Below are 18618 nucleotides of genomic sequence, written 5' to 3'. Positions count from 1 at the left end.
ATTTATTCAAATTCTGTGATGTCAGTATTCCGAGCATCAAGTTTTTTTTATGTACCAAAAGAAGAGATTGAAAAAATTCAGCATAATCAAGAAACAAGGTTTGCAGTGAGACATACAATACATGTAACAAGAGAAAATCATCAATTTAAGCCAATTAATTGTAATCAGCTGCGAGTAAGTGGAGTTTCCAATGATGCTGCAGAATTCACAGTTCATGCCTTTGAAGCAGATTAAGAAACTCCAGCAATCTCAATTCCAAGTTTACAACCAGGAAAATATGTTGCATGTATGTATGACAATTGTTGGTGGGTTGGAAATGTGTGTGAAGTTTCACATGAACAACAAGATGTCATCAGCTTTATGCACCCACATGGTTCTGCTCATTCCTTCCACTGGCCAGCTGCTAAAGACACCTACTGGATTCCTGAGCAACATATTTTCATGACTTTAGAAGCACCATCAACGTCAGGAAGACAATACAGTTATCCACAATCTGCCCTTGACAAAATTTTAGAACTGTTTAACCAAAAATGGACTGACTCTTAGCATTTTTGGTTTGCAAATTTACTGTGTAGTGTGTTACACTTGTTTTTATGACGTGTTAAATTAATGTTTGAAACTGATTTATATACTGCAATAAAAAAATTATCACGGGACTTAATCAGCAAAATATTTCACTTTTCAATCTTCTCAAAGTGCTAAAATAATAACTTTTGAAACATATTCTTCCTCAAGAAAATGCAAGAACCAGAATTTAAACAATGTAGCTTGGAAACCTTAATGTGTGCTCTTTCCAGCAGTAGCAAGAAAAAAAAAAAGGATTGAACAAGACATTGCCGAGTTATTGGCCCCCAAAAATACCCTAAAATTTGCATGTAGAAAATTTTGGCCAACTTTGGAGAAGCATATATTTTCATCTAGGCACAGTGTCTTAATTAAATTTGATCCATATATAGGAATCACAGGTAGCAATAACCCGCTGAAGTTTTGGTGTGATTGGTTCATATGAAAAGTAGCAATGGTCGGTCAAACCTTGGTTCTCTGAATAGTGCGCTGAATTTTTTAGCCACTCTAGAGGCTTGGATCTATATTTAGGTGTGGCTAAATCCCTAATTTCTGCCATGGAGAGATTCAGCATAAAAATTTGTCTGTGTATATTAAAGAAAATGATGAAATGTCTGCTAGTACGTTTAAACAAGCATAGCAAACTCGGCACATTTGCACCTTCGCATGTGATGCGAAGATGAGTAGCCTCTCTTTAAAAACCCCTAAAAATTCAACCACTGAAGATACTGACTGAAATTTGGTATACAACCATCTAAGACCATACACCAGATTTCATTAGATAGGGAGAGGGTCGAGTGGGGACCCCTGTGCAGCGTGGCGGGGTTTGAAAATTCCATGTGCTGTGCAGGCTGCAAATTAGAAATTCACCTACCTCAGAACAGCGTCTGCTTGATGTCCCTTCACTCGGCAATGTAGATACTTACAAGATGATGTAAAAGCAGTGTTGATAAGAGACAGCATCTAACACAACTCTAGTAATGAAATAAAGTTCTGTAGAAAAACTATCAATGAAAAATTTATCAGGCAGTAAGATAATGGATTGGATTCTAGAAAATAATGTCCAAAATTTCCACACAAAAATATTTATTTATTCTTATAACGAAAGAAACTGTACTAATCAGTCCAGTTTAAACTATTGGTTATTTTCATCACGTTCACAATTCACACTCATTTCGTATGCACAGCAGCCAGAAATCTGTCCAAATCCGACCCAAGTTAAACATTTCCTCAGTCATTAATTCCACCACTAACAAGAGTTATTACAGTCGGTCCTTCTGGTGGATTTCAAAAAGGAAATTGCTCACCAAAAATGCTCAGTGGCTGAATACTGAAACATGCCACACGAATACTACAACGGCCAAATTTTCACACATGAATATAATTCCAACAATACAGTTCTGAGACTTCCAAACTTCACAAAACTGTCCGTAACTACGTCAGCGTTAGTCACGACATGCATCAAACGTGAGGAACTCAACATTACTTCATTTTACACATTATTTTGACTCACACTAGTAACATGACAGTCCACGTTCAAAGCTATCGAGTCTCCCTTCTTGTGGCCTCACTCCCAGTATAACTATCAGGTAACAAGCGGGAACTGTCTCAATTCTGATTGGCTAACCATACTCACTGCCAATCTGAATGCTCACTCATTATCATACTTGCGCCAAAACTGGCCTGCACCAATCCTTACATACAGACGCATCTACTTCATTCTGATATAGAAATATTAAAGTAATGTTTAATACATGAAAACGAAAAGACAATAAATCTGGAAATATCCTTTAGATACAGATAATACTCCAGCTGACATTCTGGCTGCTCTGTTACAATAGCAATCACACCTAGACATACATCAGCAAAGTGGGTAAATTCCCTATGTACATTTTCCCCACAACAGGCTTGCGTAGCTCTTGCAGGTTACTTAAGACGGTGTATAATGCAACATTCAAATTTGATGAATGTCCCACATACACACACTCATTTGCTCACATATACTCCCACAGCAATTTTAGACACCAATAATAATTTTGTATGATTTTTATATTATAAAAACCAAAAATTAAAGTTTTAATATGAAAACCTCAATTAATTAATTCTGCACCCTGCAAGTTCTGTTCATGTTTTTAGATAATACCACAGGATAAATTATTATATTTCCTAACTGAATTTAGTTTTCTAAGTGTTGGTTTTTGACTTTTAGCAATTTTTTCTGCCTCAAACTATGATATCTGTAAAGCTTAAATTTGGATACAATCTTCTCCTGAATGTCAAAAGGTAGTGTGCCGATTTTGAAAATGATTGAATAATATTTAATATTTGTTTCGGTTCTTATAAGTGGCGAATGTACGCATCCAGTAAGACACACTGGATAGCTTTCCCATGGCAAGTAGTGACAGACACACGTGTGTCTCCCAGTTAGGCCAGCAGTTGTCAGCCCCTGAAGTTACGTGCAGCTAGCTATCCTAAAACAAATGTTTGCTCAGAACAAACTTGCGACGCTACACCTGGTCCCCCGACGTGGAATGACCCACTTAAAATACCATATCAGCGGTGGTAAATACAGCTTCGCACTGTACTGGTAACAATTTTGACCTTTATTGGAAGCAAATCCCCCTAAAATGCAAGGATGAATGCACCAGTGTATATTGCTATCTGATGGACATTTCAATACTTGACGTATGCAGTGGATCCTTCACCTCTCCGAGTGTGTGTTCTTTGCCTGTTTGCAGAATTAGGTCCCAGTGAAAAATTGATCCCTCTACCTAGTTGAGGTTCTTATGGGGTACTTCATTAAGTTGTTTACAAGACAGTAACACCCAAGACTCGAGAGGATTGGTTAACTTGAGACAAACTATTCGAAATTTGCTAAGTGAGGAGAAAACCACTGTATGGTGCTTGGCCGAGGAAGCCTTATACTGGAACTATTATTTTTCTCTCTTGTTCTGCTCACAGATGGAGACAAGGAAAAATAACTATACGCCTCCATACAAGCCCTAATTTCTCCTCTTTACTGTCCTCACACAAAATGTGCATTGACAGAATCATTCTGCAGTCAGGTGCAAATGCTCATTCTCTAAAATTGTTTAATAGTCATCTTTCCTCCCAGGATTCCCATTTGAGTTCATGAAGCACCTTCATAATACTTGCTTGTTGACTGAACTTATTGGTAATAAATCTGCAGCATGTCTCTGAATCACTTTGATGTCTTCCTTTAATCTGACCAAACACTAGCCATACTCACGAATGGGCCTGACTAATGTCAGATAAGCTATACTTTCCTAGCATTCTCCCATTAATCTTTTGTGCCCTTCCCATTTATGTCACTTGGGAATGTTACACCTAAATATTTAATCAATTTGACTCTTTCAAGCAGCACACCACTAATATTGTGTTCAAACACTATAGGATTGCTTTTGCTACTTATTAATATTAATTTACATTTTTCCATATTTAGGACAAGCTGCCACTCATCACACCAAATAGAAATTCTATGTAGATCATCCTGTGTCACCCTAGTCACTCTACAATGACAGGTTCCTGTATACTGCAATATCATCAGCTGAATATTGCTGCTAAATCCATCCATCGGATCATATATGTATACAGAGAACAGAAGTAGTCTTATCACACTTCCCTGGGGCACTTCTGACAATAAGCTTGTTGCTGACAAACACTCAATGTACTGGATTCTATTTCTTACAAAATCTTTGACCAACTCTGATATTCTGAACACTCAGACCTTGATTAACTGTCTACAGTGGGGTATCATGTCAAACGCTTTATGGAAATATGGTATCTGCTTGCTGCCCTTTATCCACGCTTTGCAGGGTATCATGTGAGAAATGGACAAGCTAAGTTTTTCACGAGTCATACTTTTTAAATTCTTACCAATTTGTGGACAGAAGCTCTCCTCCCTAAATGACATTAATTATACTCAACTTCGAACATGTTAAAGAAAATGGCTCTGAGCACTATGGGACTTAACGTCTGAGGTCATCAGTCCCCTAGAACTTCGACCTACTTAAACCTAACTAACATACGGACATCACACACACCCATACCCGAGGCAGGATTCGAATCTGCGACCGTAGCTGTCGCGCAGTTCCAGACTGTGGTGCCTAGAACCGCTCGGCCACCCCGGCCGGCGAACATGTTCAAGATCTGCAGCAAAAGGTCACTCATATGTAATTTAGCGGGTCCATACTTTTACCCTCCTTGTATACAGGAATCACCTGCGGCATTTTTTAGTTCCTTCAGATCTTACACTGGGTGAGACACTCATGATAAATGCAATCTAAGTAAGGGGCCAATGTAAAAAGAGTATTCTCTTTAAAACTAAACTGGGATTCCAACTGGACCTGTCAAATTACTTGTTTTCCAATCTTTCAGCTGCTTCTCTACGCCATGCCTGCTTATTACTATGTACTCCACGGGAAGTATCTGTAATGATCAAACATGAATGCACGAATTAAAAAGTTCATGCTTCTGTTGCCACAGCAGACTGGTCAATGAGTAACTGGACAGAAGCCTTCAACCTGCTTAGTGACTTTACACAGAGCCAAAATTTTCTCAGGTTCTTCACAAAACTTTTTGCTAACGTAACGGTGGAAGTTGTGTATTTCACATATCAATATTTTGTTTTAGATGCATGAAATTTTACTAACTTTTGTCTGTCTGATGAGACTGATAAAACCTGCGGCTACTGGTTGATAACTTTGGCTGTTTCACAATGACCCATACCTGCCATGATGCCACCTTCTCTGAACAAGGGTTCGTGCCACACCAACCAGCCAGAGCAAAGGCTGGAGAGTTATTAGGGGGAATGAACTGGACTCAACACATGAATTTTTACATCTTTAAGGAGATCAGTTCTTGGGGTAGTATATAATAAATAAAGTAAAGTTTATATTAAGCAGTTCACCTTTAGGTAGTATTTTTAATTTTACTATACTACTGCAAAATATTAAAAAGTTTTTCTCAAACACTGTGCCTAACTCCAGCATACTTTTTTCAAATTCTGAGGGCACTTGAAACACTTGTCAATATGCTTTTCCATTTTGTTGGTGTGTGACTGTATTCCTTAAAACAATATTTACAAAATACTCCTTTCCCTTTTAAATTGAAAATAAGTCCCAAAAGGGTCCTCCTTTCTTAACCTTCTAGCAACTGTTCAGTAGCCAATTTTCTACAAAAACTGTAAATAACACAACAATGAGGTTGTTTCTGCTCACTCAACCACATAGCAATAAATGACTGTCACACAGTCAGATCTGTGTCGTCAATTCCAATTAACTAAATAACCCAGAGAATAGGCTATTTTCCTAGGTAAAAATATCATACGGATTTTGTTATTCTGATTGATTATAGCATATAAATAGCATTTATGGTCCATATTCTCACAAAATATCTAATTTTTATGTAATTACAGCTTGAAAATTATTAAATATCAATATCTGGTCATGTGATCGAAAACACACTGTTATTGGCTGACATTATGACGACGTCAAGAGACAGAGTATGACGAAGCTATACATAAGTTAAGAAGCGTCAGTCGAAGTTATGAGGTTTTTTTACGTACTTTTTTCCTGCAAACAGTTTAGCTATTTAGAGATGGAAAACACGATCACACCTTCACAATACACAGGAATTTTGTGAACACTGATATGGAAGGTCATTTACAGCAATGATATGTGCAACGATACACATTCTTTTCACTGCTCCTTGAAATATCATTAAACTTGCTCAAAACTAAGAAATTGTAAAACTTTTGCAAGAGGGTTCCTATATTGCAACTAGATTGTCTACCATAGTCATGAGCTATAGCCCAAAGCACAATAAAATTATTTTTGGCAAAACTTAATGCTGATTTCCTTTGCAGAGGACCCTCAGCAGGTATACTGCCTGAAGCAGGTGTTAACTGACACAATGAATAGCACATTCAACTGCATATTAAGAGGTTACATGTTCGAATACTTGAAGCGTCATATCTTTTAAAAAGTTTTACATGAAATATGAAAATAGCATTAGCAAGAACTGAAGTGGCAGTTGTTTCGATTGTGGAATGTATTGTATACAGCTTCACATTAGTATTAATCTGAGAAATTGACAACAGAAGATACATGCATTTCCTGTGCAAACAGCCAAGTCACTTTTTTGGAAAGCATTGCTAGTAACAAAGATATCACCATACATCCAGAGTACAACACGGTGTAGAGCGATGAGGTTATACAGAGATATAAATCATGTACAGCATGCAGGTGACACAAACTTAAGCGCTGTGACGATAGTGAGGGTAAACTAATTTTAGTGTCTGAAGCAGACTTTTACTTCATATTTATGCAAGATGATGAAACAGCAAATGTTTAAAAAATATGGATCCCAGCTGGACAGTACGATGATAAAAGCACTGTTTCTAATAAAGTAAAAGGTGTGTGGTCACGTTAAGCAGAAAATCTCTTTTCGAACATGACTTGTGTTAATAGCAAATGCAAATGTAAGCGCATGTAAACAGCAAGGAAATAATAATATTCAGTTCCTGAACAGTGTGATGCAGTTTTGTAATTGTAATTAACCGAATTACCAAATAATTGAGGTGTAGTTGGGTAAAACAATTTTCACTAGGTGCTTAATTTCGCCAAATGATGCAACCCTTCGTTGTAACTGTGGAAGAGCATATCTCAGAGGCAATTTAATGTTAACTTCACAGTGTATCATGTTTTAGGTAAGTTAGTGAATGTGTGTGGCGACATGCTGGCAATTTGTCGGTACCGTGCAACCCCATTTTAAACACCTTATTCTCTAAAACGCACAAACACAACTCTTCAGTTTTTATAAATGTATTTGTACAAGATGGTGCTACAGACCAATTTAACCAATTTTCCAAAATGTTAATTCCAAAACAAGATATCACTGAATTACCATTATGATGGTGGGAGCAGCAAGCTACCTAGCTACAACACAGATATCACGACTCGAATGGAGCATTTTAGCAGGCTTTCAAATCATTTGTATTTCATTTCCATTTTTATAAAAGAATACTGAAATTCAAGTGGGGAGAAAGGATCTCAGGAGCATAAAAAATAATTTATCATTTAAGACCATTTCCAGAAAACAATCAAATATCCTATTGCATGAATTACCTGGAATTACCATTCACTCACTCACTCAAAATTTCATTTACTACCTATCTGCAATAGTAACAATAGTACTAATATTTACTTAAAATAATTGTAATTACAGTAAAAAAGGTTATCCATAATGTTTTATTTAGGAATGTGTCACATACTGATTCTGATTCCACAATTCCAAGAATCACGGATTCTCCAGGAATCTACTAGTATCAGAATCAAAGAATTCCAACATCTCGTGCATTGATTCTTTGTTATTAAATCTTTTTTATGTCAGTGTTCTCACTATCTTCAAAGAAGTGCACCCATACAAAAGCAGATAAAGGAGCAAAATAGGAAACTACAGTCTGTCTCAGATGTCACTACATCTGACAAAACTTCCCCCCCCCCCCCCAATTAAAACAGTTTAACATTTAAGAATACATTTACCATCTGAAAAACATGCCAGATATTTAATACATACAACAACAATTTGTTGTCAGTAATCATTCTTCAATAATATTCAGGGATTTGACACAGATTATAGAGTGTGTTACATTACAAAACGATGACATAAGGATAATGATTTTTATACTGGCTTTATCATTACACAGCCATTCAACATGTGTGTGTGTTCATGAATGCAAGAGAGCTGAGAGTGAAGAGCAGAACTGGTAAAAGTAACAAGAAAATTACAAATAAAAAGAAGCTGTCAGCAACATGTGCCCTTCCTTAGTACAGCAAGTTGGAAGGCTGGTAAAAAAATTAAACTATGTTTTTCTCTTCTTTCCTTTCATTCTCAGTAATAATGGCAAGTGTAAACATTTAATAACTTTTGATATCTGGAATATCATCCCATTCCCTTATTTTAATTGACAAATTATACATTCCAGCAATAAAAACTTCAAAATTACTTTTTTATTTGATTTTGTGCCTTTAAAACTGCTCTGGGCAAATGCCATTTATACAATGTCCCACCAAATGGGCATTTGACTGTCTCAGCCCACACCACTCACTACCCATGCTGGACAGTGGGCAACCTTTCCTGCATGACCCACAAATCTGTAGTAAGTTCTGAAAAGGTGGAGGTCAAACAGCTGTGGGGGCCTAGCATAAATTAACCTAAGAGCAAGGCCAAAACGGACATCTTACAAATGAACTACATTGTCAATAGAGAATCTGTCCTACAGAAAGTGAGAGAGAGGATATAGAGAGTAAGATTGCAGCACCAAATAAGAAGTATTGCAATGGCCTGGGGTCCCAGTTCACTGCACTCATACACAACAAAAAGAGTTGCGAGCCTCATGATGGATACGCACATTCATTTGAAAGCTCCCAGCACACAATGAGATGTTTATGTTAGCAATCTCTCAGTTCTACCTGAAGTTCTGGTACTACAGCACCTGCAGCAATGATATATGCAAGCCTTAAACTACATTGCATGATGTACATTCACTACAGTATTTTCATGTACATTATTTTGCTGTTTGAATTGGTACAAGCAGCATTCAGAGACCTTATCCTGGATATTCCTGCTTTCCTCCCTACAATTTAGACAAGTGACCTACACATATCAGTGTGTCAGTTATTTGACATGCTGCTCTAAATAAGAAGCCAATATGTACACACCATACACAATATGCTACCTGAGCAGCTTTTTATTGAGTGCACAGCATACCAGACAAAGTGAGGCCCTAAAACTGACACCCAATAGCACAAATTTTTGAGCCACTGATTTCAGCATTTCTCAGTCTAAAGCAGAGAATGGAGATAACTTCTAGGAACAATATGCAGTTCACGAGCTCTGCTTCCTTGCTGCATGCCATTTCAGACAGCCATCTAAAAGATATGAAGGAAAGGCTCTGAACTCTGATGTCAGCCACATATTAGCCTTTCACACACTATGACAGGAAAAATTAGTGTCTTTAAATGTACACATTATCCCTAATATTTATACTATTCTCACTGACTACTTGCGAGATATGTAATGGTGGCAATATGTATATGTACCTGGCTTGTATCAAGTACCAGTTCTTTAAATTCATCCAACACAATTTCACTGTAAAATTGCTTATCACTCCAACAACTTCCATTCAAACAATGATCATTTCAATTACACTGTTACAGACTATACTGCCTCAAAAAACCTAATAGCTTTACTTTAAGCTCCTTTGGATGTCTTTTGCATGACAAACTTTACAAGAACACAAAATACTCCAACAGTACTCTGAAGACTGTATCACAAGAGTCACATGAGTGGTCTCATACCAGAAGCATGACATTTTGTCATAATTCCCTCACAAATCTATGTCTTACTTATTCTTCCTCAGTATATACTGCAAGCATAAGTTCAATTCCATGTCAGTCTGTAGCAAACCATACGTATTTAAATGATGTGACGGACAGCAGGTTTGTTTCATTACAGTCGTTATGCAGTGATAGTCTGCTGATACAGCAAACAATTCAGTTTTTCTGCATCTACCTGATTAACTTACCATGTATACTGCAATCATTAGAAGATATTATCACTATCTTACAAGCACCCAATGTCACTTATTTATACCAAATTTTTGCTCCCCAATGAGAATACAGAAGACATTGTGCGTGAAAGGAAAGGAAAGGAAAGCTGCATTTCAAGTATGTAAAATTTCCTGAAAGTGTGACATGTCCTTTGAACAAATAAAACATAACGTAACGAACATACAAATGATACTAAATTTACTGAATAATTATTTTCATGATAATTTATTAACTGAGTTACTAATGTTTTCAAACAAGCCATAAAGTGAACTGAGCACATATCTTGGTTTAACACAAATTTTGTACTATAATTACACATAAAAACACACCTCAATGGCAAATATTTGATGGCCCAAGAAACTGAAGCAGAACTGTAGAAGAAAATAAAATCCCACAGCGTAATAAAAGCCCGGCTTATGAACCTGCAAAATAAAACAGTCTTTTATCCTGGATCAAAGACAAAAACATATAACAGAAATATTACATTACATAAACGACTTTTCCAAAGAAAAGTAGCCTCTAACATGACACCTGTTATATATTTGAGCATTCTGTACATAAAATTGGAAACTGCTTAAACTTCCTTTATATCTACATATGTTCCTAACGTAAGGAGTCAATGATTAGAAGTGGGGGAAAATGATCAACTGCCACACCAATAGTGCTTCCCCCCCCCCCCCCCCATTATCGACCTTCCTTCATCTCTCTCTCTCTCTCTCTCTCTCTCTCTCTCTCTCTCTCTCTCTCTCTCTCTCTCTGAGAGAGATCAGGTTTCTGTATCACAGATACACAAGGCAGTTTGGGTATGTAATTGTATTCTGTCCCACTAGATATGACATTTTCCACAACTAACTACACAATTATGATTAACAGGAGTTGGTTATGAGGTGCTCTAGTGCATTATTTTATAAAAAAAAAATTATATTTTATAACAAGAATTGCATGACTACTATGACACCTGGTCACAGAAAAGCCTCTGAAGACACCTAAAGGCACTACACATACTAAAAACAGTGTTACAGAAAATCACTGTCTTTGGAGGTTTGTCATTTATGACATAATGGTGCAGAAAGAAAAATGATAAACTTTAAGGATGACTAAAAACTTCACATAGGACGTAACTTTGTTACCAATAACCAAATTAAATATGAAGCTACAAACAATTCTGACCACTCATACACAGCAATATTTCGCAACTAAACATACAGATCACTTAGATAAGTTATCAGCATTTAATTTCACAAGGACTTAGAAGATTGAGAATGTAAAACAAACTTCCAAGATCAACGTAACACACATTGTAAATCAACTATTTAAAATATCAATGTCTGCACTATAAGCTACACATACTGCAGAAGTAGAAATCAATTAAAAAAAGAAACATTCATTGGCAAGATGGAAGCCTATAATTTATTATTACATGACAAAAACTGAACAGTGAAGAAGACTGTAACAGCAACAGAAATTCATGGATGGAGCAATATGTAAAATAAGGGTAAGGGAACCGCTCATCTACAGCAAACTGATATGTGAGGGCACAGAAACATGTAACAGAAAACAATGTTCACACTAGTTATTGAGCACTAGCTCTTTGTCTAGCTAACATATACATATTCATGCATACAACCACACAAGACACGCCAAACATACACCCCCGTGGCTGCGGCAAGGCTGATTGATACACCCACAAGTCCTGATAAAGAAAAATTTCTTCTACATAAATTACATATCCATATTAAGAGAAACAGGCAGTTTTGGAAAAAAAAGGGACACTGACCCTTCTCAAGACTATTCAGCTTATACTTCAAACAAAACATTTAGTTTAGACGTGTTACCATTAGCTGCCTATGCATAAGACAACATCAACATTTGTTCAATAAACACAATGGACTATCAATATATGCTGTGTGTGTTCTGTCCAGGTTTGGACCCCAGTCCTGCAAGATTTTCAACTTTCACCATCACATTTCAATGCCTGATTGTAGCTCAAGCCAGTCTAGTCTTCAAAACAAGCACTACAATTATGTGGAATTCACATCCCTGAATCAAAACACTTCGGTAAGTTGGAGCTGCTGCTGATTTTTTTCTTCTTTTTTAAATGTCTGGGATTTTTAATTTCCTGCCTGCTTCATACTCATTTTTCACCTTAGATGCCCTGCAACATACAATTATGTCACACTGTCATACCGACTCACGATTTGCCAAGTATGCCAAATATCCTGTCAGCACGTCAATACAAAGAGAGAGAGAGAATGAAAAGCCAACTAGATAATGGAAAACACTGTAATTGTGACCCAGTGGTAAAAAGTCAAAACTGGATCAGTCCTAGGACTTTTTCCTCCCACTTATCACTGTATTCACTTCTCGCAATGTTGGTTAATGTGAAAAATGCTGAGTTGCACCCTGATTTTGAGTCCGTGTTAAATGCCAGGTCTCTATTATTGTAGACGCTCCTTTAACTTATTCTCATTTTCCAGAACATTTACTGTTTCAGGTCTAACATTAATTACTACTGTTATGAAATCATTTTCAGCTTACCGATCTACATAGTCACTGTAAAAGAATTATTTTCCAGGTGCCACCAGACAAAGCAACAAACTTATGTCTCAGTGATTCAAAGGAAAATTACATAAATTTAACAGCTCAACAATTAAATAGATCCTAGAATGGAAAGTCCCTTTAAAAAAATCTTTAGTAATAATGTCACACCAGACACACATCTGAACATTCTTAGCAAATAAATCTATTGCTAGATTATACTTGCCAGAATATGCCTAAACTCTAAAAGTAAATCAGCACCAGTTTTATTTTACCACAAACATAAAAAAAGTATGAGGAAAATTGCTAGACAGTAATACTTTACATAGACATTCTAACTGAAATTTCTAAAAGTAAAAAGATATGAATTAAACAAATAGGACTTTAGAACAAGCAGGTAATGCATTTGGTAGTAACAATACATCTTATGCTCCCAGTGCAAACAATTTTGCAGGAGAAAGAGCATAAACTGGGTGTTTTTGTCAGCAGGGCAATCCCAATCACATGCTAGCCTAACTGTGAATTCTAGTCATTAATTTCAACAGTACAGTATACACTTCACTGAGGACTGAAGCCTATATCCTGAATTTGATTTTTGACATCATATGAGAGGATGAGATGCACAATATTTTCATATTAGTGTGGTACATGACACAAACCTAGGAGTTACTGCTGAACACTCAAGTTATCAGACAAACCATTTTACAATACGAGAGTTTTGTGCCATGAGTAGTGGGGTAAGATCAATTTGCAAAACAGCAACTATATTCACCGGCTATTCACCTAACATAGGCCAATCAACTAACAAATTTATAAATACGTTCGGATTAAAGGAGAGCAGTCCCCAAAAAAGAAGTGTTGCATGGTCGATCAGGACACACAAAAGAAAATGTCTGTTCCTTTGATGAGCTAGGGTGAAGAAAAAAAAAAAAAAAAAAAAAAAGGCGCGCGCGCGCGCACACACACACACACACACACACCTACCTCACACAAAGCCAACTGGACTAATGTTGTATTTTACCAGCTGAACTGCTTGGAATGAGGATGTTATATGATGGTATAGATATAGGGAGAGATACTGGGGCTTAGTGGCAGCCAGTATGCCAGCTAGGAATGCAAGTGGGGCACATCGGCCCATCCCTCCACCACCAGCTCCTCTGAACTCCACAGATGGGAGTTATCCTTACAGAACATCCACCACTCCCATAATTGTCCTGGCCTTAATCACAGGTTACCCCTTTCTTCATCCTTCACAGGTTACCCCTTTCTTCATCCTATCAACACTTCCCAATTCTGGTCCCCTTGCCACACTCAGCATGGGCCTCTAACACTAACCCAACCACAATCACTCCACATTCTGAGATACTGTGGAAATCCAGCCAGCACCATGTAGGAGCATAGGTATGTCCATTTTACTCAAGTTCATCAAAGAGTACCTCCAAAACCTAGCAAGTTTTCTTTCTTGTGTACGTGTGCCTATTAACAACTCAACACTTCTGCTCTTTGGTGAGAACTGTCCTTTAATCAAGAAGTATTTATATTCTACAAGAACTTTCCTTTTTCAAAATATATATTGTATTTTGTAATTTTGGATGCTAACTGCATTCACCAAGTAAAAGAATTGTGTACTGAACACTACATACACAGTCTCCATATTTATGTTATTTATAATTTTTCTGTATTTTAACTACATCTATTCACTGTATACAATGTCAGCTATTTTTATTAAGATATATACCAAATATGGCAAATTTCGTCTCATATGATCAATGTAGGTTCTTAATTTTTGAAAAACAATTTTTGTATCAGGATAATATGCCACGCAGAAAGCTGGGAACTGATACAACACGAACTATGAGGTTCAGGATTCACCATATGGTATTAGTTCATCCACAGTACCTAAATTTTATCACCCTCTTCATAACATAAGTAAAAAAGGAAGCACAATCTATAGATTTCAGTCAGTAAAGTGTTAGCTGCCCAAAAAGCATACATGAACTTTTATTGGGGTATTCTGAAGTTTCGTAATCAAATGCATCACAGTGAAGGTTGTGTGGTGTGCTTTTAAATGACATGTCTCCTTTATCTAGAAAAGGATTCGGAATTTGTGGTTAATTTACATCTTCTATTTTTTTTTTTTACCTTTTATTACCGAAGGTCTTCATAACATTACCACATAACTGTTTATTAAGGCTTTAAATAAACACTAATTAAGAATATCAAGTTATAAATACCACATCATCAAAGCAGAACATGAATCAGGGACTAAGATTATATGTACCAGCATAAAGGGAACGAAGAAATGTTTCACAGCAGAGTAACAATGACAACAACATTCTCAATACACCCAGCCAGCCTTTTTTCCCTCGTGTCACCACATAAGTTGGTAATATCACTCCGTACACTCTCTCTCGTGTGTTAGTATATCACAAATTTTGCAACAGATAAGGTATTAATACAAAAAATGAAACGTGAAAAAACGAACAGGCATTCTTACATGTAATCACTCTTGGGTTTCTCAAGTAAAAAAGAAGCAGGGATAAGAATGTTCCACATACTGGCCGAGCATCTCAAAAATTTGCATACACGAAATGTAGTATCAAACAAGTAAACAAAAAGCTTTAACACAAATGCCGTAAGGCACTCCAACACTTGAATTTACTAAAATGGTAATGCTAATTCCAGAATGCAATGTTGGCTGATACATAAACAACCACACTTAAGTAATGACAAAACTATTCATAGTGATTAAATTACATAGCAAAGCATTAATCTGAATTGTTTAAAATTACAAAATGTTGATAGGAAAATGATTCTATCAAGGTCAAAGCTCAGAACACAGGGAACGGTCCAAATGAATGGAAGTGGGAAGTGTAGGGAAACTGAATTAAAAGTAATGGCCTACATATCCCACAAGCTTACAACACAAATGGTTGCTGAATCCAGACGTTATCATAGCTATAACACAAATGAACGAACTAGCATGGCAACCAGTGACACAGTTAAGTGATCAAAACTTGTCATTAAAAGAAACGAACGGATATCATCATCATTGATGAGATTTTTTAAACATCGAGATTGTTGCCAACAGAGACCAATTTGGAGTTAACTTTTAAACACTATATGGTAGGATGTTTTACACAACATCACAAAACTAAAAAAATAAGTCGAACATATTGCACTTTAGGACACCAACCGTATTTGTGCATACCTACTCAATGTTACAAGGTACAGTAAAACACGCTAATGTAAAGTATATTTACTTTGGACTCGCGCGTTTCTCCCAATTGCGCTTCACAAATTGTCACAATTTGCAAACAAACTCTGATGTCGCTAGACACAAGCTCCAATCATAAACTATCTTTTCATATTGCAGCCATAACTTGACGTCACTGCAATAACTAGATATCACAGCACAGGCTAACTTTCGCGTTAAAAACTAATTTTGTGTTTTTGTCATTTAACTAATAAAAAGATATTCAACACTGGCCTTCTGTTCTAAAACAATAAAGCTACAGCATTACAAGTTAAAAATAAAACTGTAATAATACATGACATATCTTCGATAAGGATAAAACGAAGGTTTGTACCTGAGAACCAAACTTCCCCTCTCACCCAACATGTGCGTCACCACTGTGTACACACTTCCTCGTAGATTGACAGTACTACCATCACTCAACAAAGGCACCCCGCAATTCTACGAAGCCAAACCGGTGTAGTACCTACGGTGAATAAGTTGCCCGGTGCGGTAAAATATGAAATGTACGAGCCATCAAAAATGGGAATAGAGAGCTCAGAGCTGTAATCCGATGGACCTATGACTCGACGCTCGTGTTGTTGTGGGCGAATCGCAGATCGCAACAATCGATTGGTGATCGCATGGACCTCTCTTACATTACGATGAATCGCACACAATATAGGACAATCTGTCGGCGAATCGTTTTCTAGATATTAGTTTCGTTTCACTTCGTTGTACGCACGTAGAATAATAACTGTACTTTACAATTTATAGTTATTCGGAGAATAAAAAACATTCTGGAAAGTGAAGCTGAAGCCGGAGTTACTACTTTTATTAAGAAGAAATACAAGTGTAAAAACTTCAGATTTTGCAGTGATGAGCATTTGTAAGTTCGGGCTGTAGAAGTAGAAAGTCATGCAGAGGTCATAGCTGTTGTCACCAAACACAGAGAAAAAAGCTGCAATGCATCTTCGTACCGTACAGAACAAACAGCAATTAACCTCCCACTATAAATCTATTAAAAAAACAATTAGAAATTGTAAAAGTAACAAAATATCTGGGAATATGGATTTAGTTAAGTATGAAAAAGTACATACACATCAGTTACGTTAATACGAAGCTAAGCAAGATATGTTTTGGCATAAAAATAGCTATTAAGTGTATAACAAAAGAAAGGTTAAAAATATGTAAATGCCCAAGCAGAATCATTACTGTGATAGCCATTAGGTGATAATTGGAGTAACACGCGAACAAGAAAACCCTTTTCATAGCACAAAAGCAGGTCATAATGGCAACAAAAAGTACAGCCCCGAGAAACTCTTGCAAGCAACATTTTAAAGCACTCCAGTTACTACAATTGTCACGCATTGATGAAGTTACTTACAGAAAGGAAATTTCAGAGGCTAAAGCCAAATCAGTGTGCACAGATCAAGCAGTCTATACACATGACACCAAGCAAAATTTGGACCTTCACAGTGAGCATGCAGAGTCAACTCTCAGACAAAATGGACCACTGCAAACTGGGAAAAAGTTTCATAATAAACTTCCATACCACATCGAGACAAAAAAGGAATAACAAAAAATCAAAATGGTCCAAAAACACATTTGCAAGATGGTTCTAGTACAGTGTAAGTGAATGTTTGTTGACATAAATTTAAATTATTTTCTTATTTCTGTTTTGTTTCTAAAATCGCTTTTGTTATCTACTGCACTATATAGGGCATTTGGAAAGCGGGGAGCAGATACATAATATTTTGAATAGGAACCCTCATTCAGAAACGCATCATATCCGTTCTACGATGGTTTCAGTTCAGATGTGTAACGTGGTCACGTCTGCTCAGAGAAAGAGAAAAGTCTCAGAGTTGACAGTCATGGCATGCAATGGGGTGCACAGGATGATGTGTATTACTTATTGTGAGGCGATACCCATCCTTTGATTTTACAGACTCCTATAGAGACAGAGGAAGATCTGCTGCCACGAGTCCTGGGTGCTGCACTGGAAATTCAAGAGAGACCTGGTGGAGTGGAGAGTGTGTACCAGTTATTATTTTTGAATTAGGATGGGTTATTCATAGCAAACGTCATAAGTGAATATATGTACTGCAAAGATACTGTGAACAGCCCGAGTTCCTTAAATAAATGTCCACAGGGTGATTTTGGGTGGCCTCCAGCTATTATTGTGACTACTCACTTTTGTGCTGTGAATCCCTTTTCTCTTAATGACAAATTAGCCCAAAATATAGTGTCATATGAAAGCAGTGAATGAAAATAGGCATAGCTGGCAAATTACTGATAAGTTTATCACCAAAACTTGCAGTAACGATAGCAGCGTAAGTAGCTGAACCTAACTGTTTCACCAGATCATCAATGTGTTTCTTCCAATTCAATTTCTCATCAATGCAGACACCCAGAAGTTTTGATTATTCCGCCCTAGCAACAGACTTCCATTCAAAGTCTGTGTTTCCCAATGGTGTTACGCCATTTACTACACAGAACTGTATATTTTCTCAAAATTTTGTGAGAGTCCATTTCCTCAAGTAGAAGTGGCTGAGTTTAACATCTGAATTGAAACCGACTTAGAACAGAAATGGCACGTTTCTCGACCTGGATTCCTGTTAAAAATATTACGTAGTCACTCCCCTC

The 18618-nt window shown here is 36.8% G+C and overlaps 1 protein-coding gene across 2 annotated transcripts in view; it reads right to left on the bottom strand.

Moving 5' to 3' along the window:
* Positions 1-16596, bottom strand: part of LOC126181157 (caspase-8) — a 155276-nt gene extending 138680 nt beyond the window's left edge. The window contains exons 1-2 of one of the 2 annotated variants that reach the window (XM_049924749.1): positions 16328-16596; positions 10529-10621 (exon numbers count right to left, since the gene is read on the bottom strand). In XM_049924749.1, coding sequence (XP_049780706.1) covers positions 10529-10621; positions 16328-16359 — 125 coding nt within the window. In that variant the 5' untranslated portion in view covers positions 16360-16596. Of the gene's footprint in view, positions 1-10528; positions 10622-16000; positions 16240-16327 lie in introns of those variants that run through there. The other variant, XM_049924750.1, reaches the window with a different exon arrangement.
* Between the last annotated feature and the right edge of the window lie 2022 nt (positions 16597-18618).

The sequence above is a fragment of the Schistocerca cancellata genome, chromosome 1 (assembly GCF_023864275.1).
Source record: "Schistocerca cancellata isolate TAMUIC-IGC-003103 chromosome 1, iqSchCanc2.1, whole genome shotgun sequence".
Lineage (NCBI taxonomy): Eukaryota > Metazoa > Arthropoda > Insecta > Orthoptera > Acrididae > Schistocerca > Schistocerca cancellata.
This window is presented reverse-complemented; position numbering and strand designations above follow the sequence as displayed.